Source organism: Ricinus communis, chromosome 6 (genome assembly GCF_019578655.1).
Source record: "Ricinus communis isolate WT05 ecotype wild-type chromosome 6, ASM1957865v1, whole genome shotgun sequence".
NCBI classification, from domain to species: Eukaryota; Viridiplantae; Streptophyta; class Magnoliopsida; order Malpighiales; family Euphorbiaceae; genus Ricinus; species Ricinus communis.
In genome coordinates this window covers 19,888,476-19,901,301 of record NC_063261.1, presented here as the reverse complement: position 1 = coordinate 19,901,301, position 12,826 = coordinate 19,888,476, and the positions used below count along the sequence as shown (strand labels likewise).

Below are 12,826 nucleotides of genomic sequence, written 5' to 3'. Positions count from 1 at the left end.
TTAGACATGGATTAAGAAAATGGCCAGAATAAAACTTGTATACATAATACAATTAAAAAGAAAAGATGTTTAACAGAGCATAAGTTGCACACCTAATAATATCCTCATTAAGAAAACCTACATATTGCATAAGAAAAATTCTTACAGCTGCACTCGAGCACTAAGAAAACATAAAACATACTAATTGCCGAAGGCAGCAGGCATAATTTTCACTATTGTTTTCACCAAAAAGATAGCCACCGCTCACAAAGGTCGATCCATGCATTCCAAATCTGTCCTACAATTTACTTGAGAAAGTGTGGACTAATCAAGCCTGCAACTTCAAGAAATCCAACACGGTCCCGACCACCAAATATCTTCTTAAGCTTCTCATCACAAATTATGATCTTCTTGTTCTCAGGGTCCTGAAATAGCAAGAAAACCACTCTTAGTTCAAGCATTTTAATAGCAATTATATTAGCAAGGCCAAAAAATATGCCTCCTACTCTAAAAACCATACTCATATTCTTCAGCAAACAATTCAGCCAAAGATTTAATCCTAACAAAGAAGGACTTTTGTTTTTTAAATTGTCCTACAACGGTTTTGCAAACAAAGGAACCAGTGTAAAGATGATAATTTATGCAAATGCATTAAGGCACAAACAAGATTTTATTCACTAGCATGCCATGGACCCTCAACTATGCGAGCTCTTGCCCATGCAATGCACAATGATACCTTGCAAACTTCACCATGACACTTTTTTTCCCTTCAGTTATCAGGTTTCATGCAAATGCAATAACCATCAAGCATAATTCCAGATGTAATCTAAAGTAAGAGAGATCATTCTCATACAAGTTAGAGAACTAAAACCACAGCAGTAAGGCATTTCCTAAAGCAATGACACATTATGTAAACTTCATACTCACCCTCATTCAAATACAGTGATGCAAGTTTACAATTAGTATAAGATACAAAGAAAGATAAAATGACCGTTTCAAACCATAAAAATCACCAATAATGTATTCATATAAAAGCAGCATATATAGCGACGCATCATCCAGATTAAGCAACTTTGAAAACAAAATCTCAAACGCATGTAGTAATTCATATAACTCATATCAGGCCACCATTAAATCCAACAGTGAAAACTCAATTCATAATAGGATAGACCAACACCTTCACTACAAAAGAAACATTTACTCAAACATGAAAAAGAAAAGGGTCCTTTTTCACATATGAGAACCTCAAAAGCACTAAAGGGGCATTTGTTTCTTCAACCACTTGACTCATTTTTTAAACATAAGAACACATTAGAAACTATTTTCCCAAATAGTATTAAACATAACGCTATTAACATGAAAACACTCACTTTATAACAAAATTCCACTATCCAAATGAAACCCATTAAAAAAATTTCCGAAAAAGAAGTAAAAATAGTGACAAAAACACAAACTTTTTAACATCTTGACACTATCCAAATGAACCCAGTAAAAAATTCCCCAAATATAACAAACGAAGTGACATTAACACAAAAAATACAGAATCAGCATAACGCTATACAGATGAGACCCATTAAATATTTCCCAAATATAACTAAAGACCGTACTCTTAATACAAAAGCAAAAACTTTATAACAAGATAACATTATCCAGATAAAACCCATTGAGAAAAGTTAGCCACGTTTACTCTTATCCAAACACTGAACCCAAATAAACAAAAAGCAAAACAAAACCCCAAATGACATAAACCCAAGAAAGTGATAATATGCAAATTTCATGATTAAAAGAGAGAGATTACCTGCAGATTGTTCTCTTTAATATGAGCCCAAATGCGCTTCAAAGCTTGGGTACGAGGAATCTCCGATGCACCAACAAGTTCCGCCATTTCCGGAGAGACACGGCGAGGCTTCATGATACCACGAGGGCGGCGCTGCTCCTGCTGCTGCGAAGAAACGGTAGCGCAGCAGGTCACCGTGCGGACCATGCGCAAGTTAGCAGAAGACGGAGGAGCGACAAGAAGCATTGAAGAAGACGGATAAGGCTTGAGAAACGACACCGTTTGAGGTGACAGAACAGAGGACAAAATCCCAGAAGTAATCGCCATTTTCAAATTTCTTTTTCACTCTCAGGGAGAAAAGAACAGGGTTTTGTATTATCCTTATAATTTTCCTATTTCTTTTTTTTTTTTTTGAGTGTTTTTGAGAGAATGGAAAGAGATAAAGGCTGCTCCTTTTTGGGTTCTGTGAATTGCCCGAGTTCAGCCGGCCTTAGTTCTCGAGTACTATTTGTAAAATGACCAAAATGTTCTAATAAGGACAGCAATTCGAGGTGATTTCATGTCAAAACGGTAAGGGTATTGAAGTAAATTCATGCTGTTGCGGGACAGACATCTTCCAGAGGTTTGGGCGGCATCTGAGGACATAAAATTAGCGAGTTATGGGTTGGGCTAAAGAGAAGAAGTGTAAGAACATAGGCTTCATTCAAAACATTGTTAGATTAGGTATTGTAAGAAAAGATACAATGCCTGGCATTACCAAATGGGCTAATAGGGCTTCTACATAATTTGGAGTACTATTATTGGAAAACAATCCATAATGGATGAAAGGAAGAACATTGTAATTTCTTGGTTGAATTGAATTGTTGAGGCATAATTTCCTTATTGTGCAAATATAAAAGTAAATAAATAAATAAATATTGTTTTGGATATAATCATTGTTTATGCAAGATCGAACCACTATGGGAAATTCTTATCTAGCTTAGTGCATGCACTATAAGAGAGTGACATGTATGTATGATTATTTTACATTTTAATATTGGATAATTGACAAATACTTTATCATTTAAAACTAATAAATATGTGTCAATTATCTATCAGTTTGTTATATAGGTGGGACATATACTAACCCTAGACAATAATTTTTCTTCTCGTTTATCCTCTCTAACAAAGAATATATGATTATCGATCATCAGTCCTCAGAAAACTTTGACTATAATTCTATGATCATTAAGCCATTTTTCCTATCAAAATTTATACTTTTCACGTATTAAATTAGTACCAAATAAGATTATGCCGAAAGAGCTTACTACTTAAACTTTCACTTTAATTATGGTTTATATTCTGTTAAACTTCTCAAGTAAGCATGGTTTTCACTGTGAAGCTTATACAAAATTTCTGAAAAGGTTAGTTAATTTTTTGTTAACATAGACTTTAGTATATTTCACATGCGATATGTTTGTACACACCAACATATATAAACTCAAACACATTTCATATTACAATTGAAATTTATAAGTAAGCAAAACTTATATTTCTCTTTTATTTGGCAAAATAATATGTAAACTTATATTTAAGATTAGAAAATATAAATTTTGGAGTTCAAATCTTCATTTTTACATTAAATGAGTTATCACATTTATAATTAATATGTAGTTCACAGGTTTAATTGTCTTTCATGAATAAAAAAATGAGTCAAATGAAGGCCAAAAAAGAGCCCAAGTGGGAAATACTTTTTTACAGCAGATAAGAAATTCAGAATCAGAATGTGGCAACCCCCTTCTCCCTGCATGATTAGTATAGTTATGACAGGGAACTTTTTGTTTTCTATCATATATAGACTTCAAAAATGCTTCTGCTTTGCATATTGAGAAAATCCCATGAAGTCAAATTTTAATATTATTATTATTATTAGTACTTTTTAAATTTTAAAAAGAAGGAGAGGAAAAAAGAAAAAAAAAATAAAGAGAGGAGGAATAGGAGGTCAATTTAACCTAAAGAAAAAGAAATAGTCCAACAAGAAGAGGCTAGCAAGTAAACATCATTGGATGTTTCAGAAAATGATGGTTAAACTAACTTGGCCCCTCCCCGCAATCCCTTTTACTCTACGCCTTGTTAAGAATCCAAAAACTTTGAGCTGTCCTCAAATTTTACTCTATACTTTCTAGTGGTAATTCTTCTTCATCCGTATGATTTACACCAATGTTATGTTATGTTATGGTGGTGGTGCCACCCTCACACACCATCTGCTAAATAAAGGAATCTTAGTACTTTTCACAATTTGGGTTTTAAAGAAATCTTGCATATGCATTTCTTTCATCTCCTTCTTCTTTTTTCCCATAAGTATGAGGTAATTTGTAATTGTCTTTATGTGCTCCTACACTTGTTCAGATTTTAAGCTCGGGCAAATTTGGATTAGACTGGTCAAAATATATTCTAAAAATTTCAATTTTCGTGTTTGATCTGATTCGCAGTCTGAAAAATTAATATTAATCATAATATATAAAAATATATTTTATATTTAAAAAGAAAAAATGGATTGAACTAGACCAAACACAAATTTGATTATGTCTATCTAAATTCGGCTCAAGTCGGACAAATTCGGAGGGATCTTGAGTCTATTAATAAATTTAAGAGTCTTTCATATAATTTCTATATTTACAAATAAATCTAATGACTTGCCTTTTAATATGTTGGATCTGCATTTTTTTTTTTATAACTTCTCATAAATGCTCACATACAAATCAAATCCTGAATAATAAGTAGATCAGGAAGAAAGACTTTGCCCTCAGATTTCTAATATTGCTACCTTGATTCTATCATGAGCAAACTGTAGGCAAACTCAAATTGATAGCCAAATCATATGCAGTTTTGCTTGGCCTTTCAGTTTCAATGGACTTAGTAAATTGGTTGAGAAGTCTATTAGAGATAACTGGACAGACTTTTGGAGGTTGGATTTAGGGTTTACCACGTGCCCTAAACAATGATGTTTCTGTAAACATCCATAGAAGTCAGTAATTTAAGTAGATTTCCATATAAGGGTCACTAATAGGAGTTTCAATTAGGGTTTATCAGCAATCTTTCTTTTTCAATTTTTAATGAAAGCAACTAATATTTATATCAAAAATGATTTAGCACCTACACTAATTAGTGAATGGTATCATCACCATATAACTAAGCTGTTATGTGGCAAAGAACTTCTTTGTCCCACTTTGCTTAATGCTTAGGGCTGTTGGTTTCACAATTCCTTACATTATGAAGGCAACATTGGATCAATTCTTTTAGTCCCATTTTTTGTTATACAAGACACCCTTATTTCATGTACAAAAGTTATCTCATTTTAGATGTGCAAGAGAAATAAAATAAAATAATTATTTTATAGTATAATTTATTGTGATAATTATTTTTTATATATTCTCTATATTTCACTATTTCAGCAAAAAAGAGATAAAAAGATTTTTTTCATTGTGCCTTATGTAGGAACTTATTTATCTATTCGACATCATTACCTATTACAGATTAAACTTAGATTTTGAGTACTATATTTAGTTTACTTTCTCAATCTAAAAAAAAGAAGTTATGCCAATCAACGGATCAGGAATTAGTTCTGCTAATATTTTTATTTGTGAGAATTGAATAGATTCTCAATTTAAATTTTTTTTACCACTTTTTATTCATATTAAATAGAATTTATCACTTTTTTATGAAAAATATAGAAACGACTATTTTTGTTGTGCAGTACATAATTCGTATATCTCTATTGAGAGTAAAAGAGTATATTATTCGCATCAAAGTAAATTCTTTTTATATTTTTATTAGGCATTGCCACGCTCTTTTAAATATGAAATTAATTTTGTTTTGGCTCCCAAAATAAATATGACTTTAAGATTTCAAATTCTAGCCCTTATTTAGAACGTGGCTGGCGAGTTTAACCACCAAACCAACAACATAAACATATTGATTGCAGTATGCAAAATTTAAAATATAATATCATGTAAGAATGTTTTTATTTTTCAGCGTTTAGAAAACTATGCAAAATATACATATATTAGATCACTATGGTGTTCTTTTGAGAAGTTTGGGGACTAAAAAGGAGAGGTTCAAAATGGGAGGAATTGGTTGTATGGATCAATAAAAGGGGGACCCTGTGATTAAGGTACTTCTACTATAGTGATGATAGATTCCACAAAAAGAACACCTAACAAAGGATTAATCCTTAAGCAAAGGCTAATCCTTTGATTTTCCTTTTACTAAATGAAATCAATTTGACTAAGACACGTCAACCTCTGTTTAATGAATAATCATCTCTCCCACCATCATGGCCTTGGACCCATGTTTTTTTCCTAACTTGCACAGCTATTGTGGCTGCAACTCATTTGCCAAGCTGTTCTGTTTTTTAAAAAATAAAAGAAAAAATTATTAGCAAACATTTTTTCTTTAAATTATTTATTTTGGATCCAAAGACAGTCATTCAATATGAAAATTAGAATAATTTTCAAATATTCGAACTAGGATTTTAATATAACTATTATTTTAATAAAATTTAATTATAAAAAATGGCATTACTTGAAGCGCGTTAAGTAAATTTTTATTTTTATAGTAAATATAAAGAGATTATTATTTTTTATTATATAATTCACGGCTAGTTAGCAATGAAGAACGATTTACTTATTATTTTTATTTTTAAAAATAAAAAAAGTCTCTAATAAGTATCTTTAATCGTAAATTAAAATATTAATAGAAATGTATCAACTTGGACTTTCAGTGACATGTATAATATCAAGTATGTACTGAATTTTCACAATTATTGGTAACAAATTATTGAAACTCGAAACCTCCTCTTTCTTTCAGCACTCAAATTATTCCACTGAGCCTCCCTATGTTGTCGAGCTTTTTATTTAGTTTCTGTGTGTGCTTGTTGAGTTTTCTGTTCATAGCAAAAGGTGGCGAAGATTGGCTTGGAGGGCAGCAATGATGGCTTGACAGGTTAAAGCATGGAGATAATTTGGAGCCGGTGGATCCAACATGACTACCAACTATAAAATTTTGGCTGATTATGGGAAAAACTTAGCGTACAAATTACATTATGCCAGTTGCCAAACGCCCCAATGCTATGCCAATGCTTTGCTTATATTATATTCTACAAGGACTAAGGTCCAAGTATACTTGAAGAATTTTGGGTCCACTAAATCATAATCCTGTCTTAATAATCATCATGCTTTTGTAGAATATGATCAAAATTGATGCATGTTTTTGTTAGCTCCATGAATTTTGTATCTTTGTAGCCAATACTAAGAATCTTTATTAATACAATGAAACAATGAAGTTTTGTTTTGGTTGAAGAGTCCAAATGAAATGTAAAACAATAAATAAATAAATAAAAACTCAACATTATGAAATATTGAGTACAAATAAGAATTTTTTTAAAAAAAAATACATCCAAAGATATTAAAATGTATTTTTTTTATGTTGTATTTAAAAATAATTTCATAAGAAATTTTTATATATAAAATGATTGGATTATGATTAACAAAAAATAATAAGAATATCTTTTTTCATCAATGTATATATAGCTAATTATACTTTTATGTTGGGAAGAATAATATAATAAGGAGTCTTCATAATCTTTTTGGTTTGCTTCAACTATATGACACACTAAGTTCTGAAATTAATGGCAAATAGTTCACCAAAGAATGACCATATTATGTTTTGTTCCATGCTAAATTAACAACTAATGATTATATGTACACAACAAGGCAATTTATGACATGTGTACCCAATTAAAATAGATACACTAAAGTGCCCATTGATATAAATGATGCAAACTTAGGTCATTTTTTTGTGCATTATTTGCAAACGACAACATGTGAAACATATAAAAGAACTCTAATTAATTTGTAGTAGAACACAAAAAGTAAGTAGTTAGTAAAGCCCAATCACAATATCAAACACACCCATCATGTTGTTACTCTTCTCTCATCCTTCATTAAATACATATGCTTAATGCTTTGCTTTACATTTACAAGAAATTAAATCTATGTTTATATATATCATAAGTTTCATTGGGTTTTGAGATTAAAAAATAAATAAAAGAAGCAAAAAAAAAAAAAACTAGTTGTGAAGCTCTCTCTATATATATCACAAATCAATTCAAAATGTTAACCAAAATTATAATATTATAGGAAGCATAATTAATTAATATAATGATAATGTTTGCTATAACCATACAAGTCAAAACTCAATGAATTAAATCTAACGACCTACATTAATAATTATCTATAATCATATAAACAACCCCACTTGATAACCACCACCATTTTCCTTTTACCCTATAGTTCTCTATGGTTTAAAAATAAAATTATAAAATACAAAATCATGTTTTTCTAAAGCATAGTCCGTTGGATCTTCCACGAATCAAAACACTATATTCTTGATCATCATTAACATTAATACGAACTTAGGTATCAACGTGGCATCCAGATCATATATCCAAATCACATGCAGTTATGGACCCCACACCAAAGATCAGACGCTGCAGATTTGTTCGGTAGGTTGTGGATCCCCCTCATTCATTTTCGAAAAACTGGAAAGAAAAATTACGAACCTTCCTTAAGCAGCTTAATCACTTTCAGCACACACAAGAGTCTCATTTCCCTATTTATTGTGTTCTCTTCAGGGTCTGGTTTCACTCACCTTACTACTCAAGAAACAAAGAAAGAAATAGAGAGACTAACCCTAAAGAAAACATGAGTTCTAATAGTAATATGATTCTTGTTTCTTTAATCTGCATTGCTATTGCCGGCGGTGTTGCTGGCCAATCTCCGTCGAGTCCACCAACGACAACTCCTGCTCCTCCTACACAAACACCACCACCAACTACTACTCCTCCTCCAGTTTCAGCTCCTCCTCCAGTCACTCAATCACCACCGCCAGCTACACCACCGCCAGCAACTCCACCTCCAGCTACACCACCGCCAGCAACTCCACCTCCAGCTACACCACCACCAGCAACTCCTCCTCCAGCCACTCCACCACCAGCAACTCCTCCTCCAGCCACCCCACCACCAGCAACCCCACCTCCAGCAACTCCCCCTCCAGCTACCCCACCACCAGCTACTCCTCCACCAGCTACCCCACCCCCAGCTTCTCCTCCTCCAGCTGTTCCACCACCGGCTCCTCTCGCCGCTCCACCAGCTCAAGTTCCAGCTCCAGCTCCAAGTAAAAAGAAAGTGAAATCTCCTGCTCCTTCTCCTTTAGCTTCGAGTCCACCTGCTCCTCCTTTGGGTGCTCCTGCTCCTAGTTTGGGTGCTACTTCTCCTGGACCGGCCGGCACCGATGTGGTACGTACTCTTCACGGTGTTCTTATAAATATCTCATTTCTTTCTACAGTACGACGTTATATGCTTACGATCTCTTACTTTCAATGTGCATGGCGCTTGATTTGTACGAGCTTCACTTTCATTTCAGTTTTGCATATATCATCAAACAGTTTAGGACAGCGGCCTAATGTAGACAAAATGTAGTGTTGTTTGCTAACTTACGCTTTTAATTATTAGTACATTCTGTCAGTCCCCGGTGTTCTTGGGCTGGCTTTGTTCTCGGTATTATAATATAGAATTATCTGGTGTGGACAGCACTACAGCACGAATCTAACTCTGATTCGTTAGATGAGATCAAGTCAGTGTTTGACCTCACCAGATCCATTTAGATTCAAACATGTTTTGATGCAATTCTGATAAAAAAGTAAACTCATGCTAAGCTTTTTTAACACTTCCTTTTTCTTATTCTTAATGGTTCACTCTTCAATGCTAACAAGGCTTTCACGTGATGGTAACAATTCCACTGTCAAAATTCAAGAGGAAATTACTTTATATAATACTATTTAAAAAAAAAAACAAAAATTATAAATAAAATATGTAAAAGTGTAAGAGAAAGACAGAACACGAGGCAAAGAATCCCAAGAAGTTAAGTTTCTGCATGAAGTAAATAAATAACCTGACATTTTGGTTATATATATATATATATATATATATATAGGTAGGCTGTGCTCGAGTCGAAATGGCTATTCAGTTATGAATGAGCTGAAAGCACTTCTGCGTGCAGTGAAGTTCAGAAAAAAAATGCTTCCTGATCTCTATTTTGTGGGTCTCCCATTTATGTGCTAGCATATTTTTACCTGAAATTTATACATTATACTAATTCTTTGGGTCCAAAAAACTAAAAGTTAGTTTTATCCTAAACCCAAAACTTTTCTGCTAATAATAATAATGATGCATGTAGGTGGGTTGGGTCCGATTACATAATACAGACCCTGTAACCCTAATGATAGTTGTTACCAACTTTTCGTTCAGAGTGGGGCTCTCCACTGCTTCGTAATCATGGTTGCTGATTTCATGTGTTTTCACCCATTAAAGATTGGACCAGATAAAACTCGAAGCTTAGCTCAAGCCACAATAATGAGTATTATAGTTATAGAAAGCGAATGAAATTTTCTCAAACATTAGTAAAATCTTATGAATAAATCATGGTCAAAACACATTATTTTTACTGGTTTAATCACTAAATCTGCAGATTGAGTCTGGATAATCATGTGTTAGTTGTTAACTTGTACCTAACTTTTATTGCAAAAACATTATTGTTGTTTGCAGAGTGGAGTAGAGAAGATGTTATCCGTGCAGAAGATGGCTGGAAGCCTGGTCCTTGGAATTGCTTTCTTCTGGTTGCTAAATTAGACATGTGTTTATGTGTCTCAATTTATCATTTCTTTTGTTAATTTTTGAGTTTATGCTGTTGGGTACTTTTTGGCTATTATATATATTATTATCATTATTATTAATGGCTGCCATTTTAGCCCCTTCTCAGTTTATGAGATCTTTTATTGGCTGTATTCAAATTTGAGACTTATTATATGTATACATTCGGTTGAATTCTTTGGGAGATTTTTGGGGATGCCTCTTGTATTGGTGGAGAGTGGGGGGATATATATATATATATAGAGAGAGAGAGAGAGAGAGAGAGTTGTTTTGCATCTGGGATTGTTTCTGTTAGCTACCTCTTTGATCTCATTTATTAAATTTCTTTTCATTAATTAGTCCTTTGTCTGTCTTGCTTTTTTATTATATATATATAAATAGATAATTCCTTTTACTACTAGATTTTGTTATTTAATTTTCTATACATGCATCAGAAGTTTATATATGAAAGATTGTGAAATGGCCTTATAAAAATAGAAGGCAAGAAGGCGAATTCAGAAAATTTAATCAGGAGGGTAAAATAACATAAAATTAATAGAAGACCAATAAAAGAATTAATAATGATCATGAAAAGATTTATAAAGATTTGTGGGTTTTAAAAGAATAGTTTTAAAAATCATTAGGAATAATTAATGAAACCTGTTATGAGATTCTTGAGAGAATGGAAAGGCTTAGACTTGGGATTTTAAGCAGAAGGAGTTTCGCTTGTTAAGCTGACATACAATGGAGCAAATATACCCCTTTTTTATCTTTCCTTTTTTGCTTTTAAATGCATTAAGGCCCAGATGTCTTATTCTTAAAGGGCTTGAAGATCCATATATGGCAGCACCCAAGTTCAAATCCACAACCACTGCTAAAAAATCCATTCCTGTTACACAATTGTTTGGAACTTTTCTAAGAAAGGAATAACTGTTGGCTACCCTCACTAGTAACTGTTGGCTGAGAGACATATATTTTGTATATTTTATATTTTAAAAATGGAAGAGTAGTACATGTTTTAAGTTTTATAGCTATATTATCATGTCACTCAACTAATTATATTCGGTGGCATACAATCGAATTAGCCAAGAAAAATTTAAATGTCTATACGGTAACGAATAAGAAAATGATACGTGAGCATTGAATTATTGATATATACCTATCATTTAATGCCAGTGACGTAAGAGTTTGGTTAAAAGAAAAGAAAAACACATACGAAAGTAGACTTTGATTATTTAATCCTTCATTCCTGCAATTCTTAGCAATTAGGAACTCAATTTTGAGACCCTTTGAACAGGTGAAGGGATGAGAATGATTGATCAAATATAGTTGTGTACGCCATAGGGGATCTTTTGACTTTTGACTTGTGACAGGCTAATTGATTTGGCTTCATTTTAAGCTAACTATGGCTCTATCGACATTCTCCGGAGGAGGAAAACTTGTATAGTCACATCCTACAAGAGTTTTATTACTAATAGCTCCTCTTTTTATTTCTTTCGACTAAAATAAAATAAAAAATTTATCTCTCGAGGATTCATTATCACCACCTGGTAAAAGGAGAGTTTGTAACCTCCAACCTGCGTAAAATTATCTCTAATAAACCCACTATAGCAATTAATGTTTTATTTGTATAAATTACACATATGATTTTGTAACATCAATATAAGCTGTGCAGAAGTTTGATTTTTTAGCATACACAAAAATCTTGCAATGGGGAAGGAATAGCAGCCCTGAGTTAATGAAATGGGCTAACCAAACTCATATAGCATTAATTGGGTCAAAGCCCAATAAAGTATAGGCTCAAGCCTGTTTAATTTGATTACCATTTTACTATTAAGTTCTAAAAGTTTTATTATTTACAATTGGATCCTACTATTTCTTAAATTAAAAACATAATCTGATGACATTGACAAAATTTTATCATTTTCTCTTAAAACATACACAAGCTACGTTAAGCAATCTATAGTCTCCAACAACCTTATTTAATCTTCTGTCTTGTGAAAGTTAATTCATGAAATCTCAAATGAGAAAAACATTAGAACTCTTTGCTTTTCCTTTTTTCTTTCTTTTGTAATTTTTAATCGGACCAACTAATGAACAAGGCCCATGCCAATGGCAGCAATTTCAGTTTGGTTTAACTTCACATGTGCAATGGAGCCCCTTTCAAAATTGTTAATAAATAAATAAAACTTTAGTAGTTGATTGTAAAATAGACCCAACTTTCATCACTGTTAATGTCATTATTCCTCAAAGGAAAGAAAGCAGAACAGTTAAATTTCTACAGTCAATGTAAAAAGGTTTAAGAACCAGAAAAAACAAGAAAACGTAAATATAAAAAGGT

At 32.5% G+C, this 12,826-nt stretch overlaps 2 protein-coding genes across 2 annotated transcripts; one reads left to right on the top strand and one right to left on the bottom strand.

Annotated features, from left to right (window-relative positions):
* Positions 1–20: 20 nt before the first annotated feature.
* LOC8280983 lies at positions 21–2,230 on the bottom strand. The gene is made up of 2 exons (XM_002518604.4): positions 1,778–2,230; positions 21–404 (listed from the first exon to the last, which is right to left on the bottom strand). The coding sequence occupies exons 1-2, from the start codon at positions 2,081–2,083 to the stop codon at positions 285–287; spliced, it is 426 nt and encodes a 141-aa protein (XP_002518650.1). The 5' UTR covers positions 2,084–2,230; the 3' UTR covers positions 21–284.
* A 6,171-nt stretch (positions 2,231–8,401) lies between these two features.
* On the top strand, positions 8,402–10,841 carry LOC107261217 (classical arabinogalactan protein 9). Its single transcript, XM_015718874.3, has 2 exons — positions 8,402–9,093; positions 10,402–10,841. The coding sequence occupies exons 1-2, from the start codon at positions 8,500–8,502 to the stop codon at positions 10,483–10,485; spliced, it is 678 nt and encodes a 225-aa protein (XP_015574360.2). The 5' UTR covers positions 8,402–8,499; the 3' UTR covers positions 10,486–10,841.
* The last annotated feature ends 1,985 nt before the right edge of the window (positions 10,842–12,826 follow it).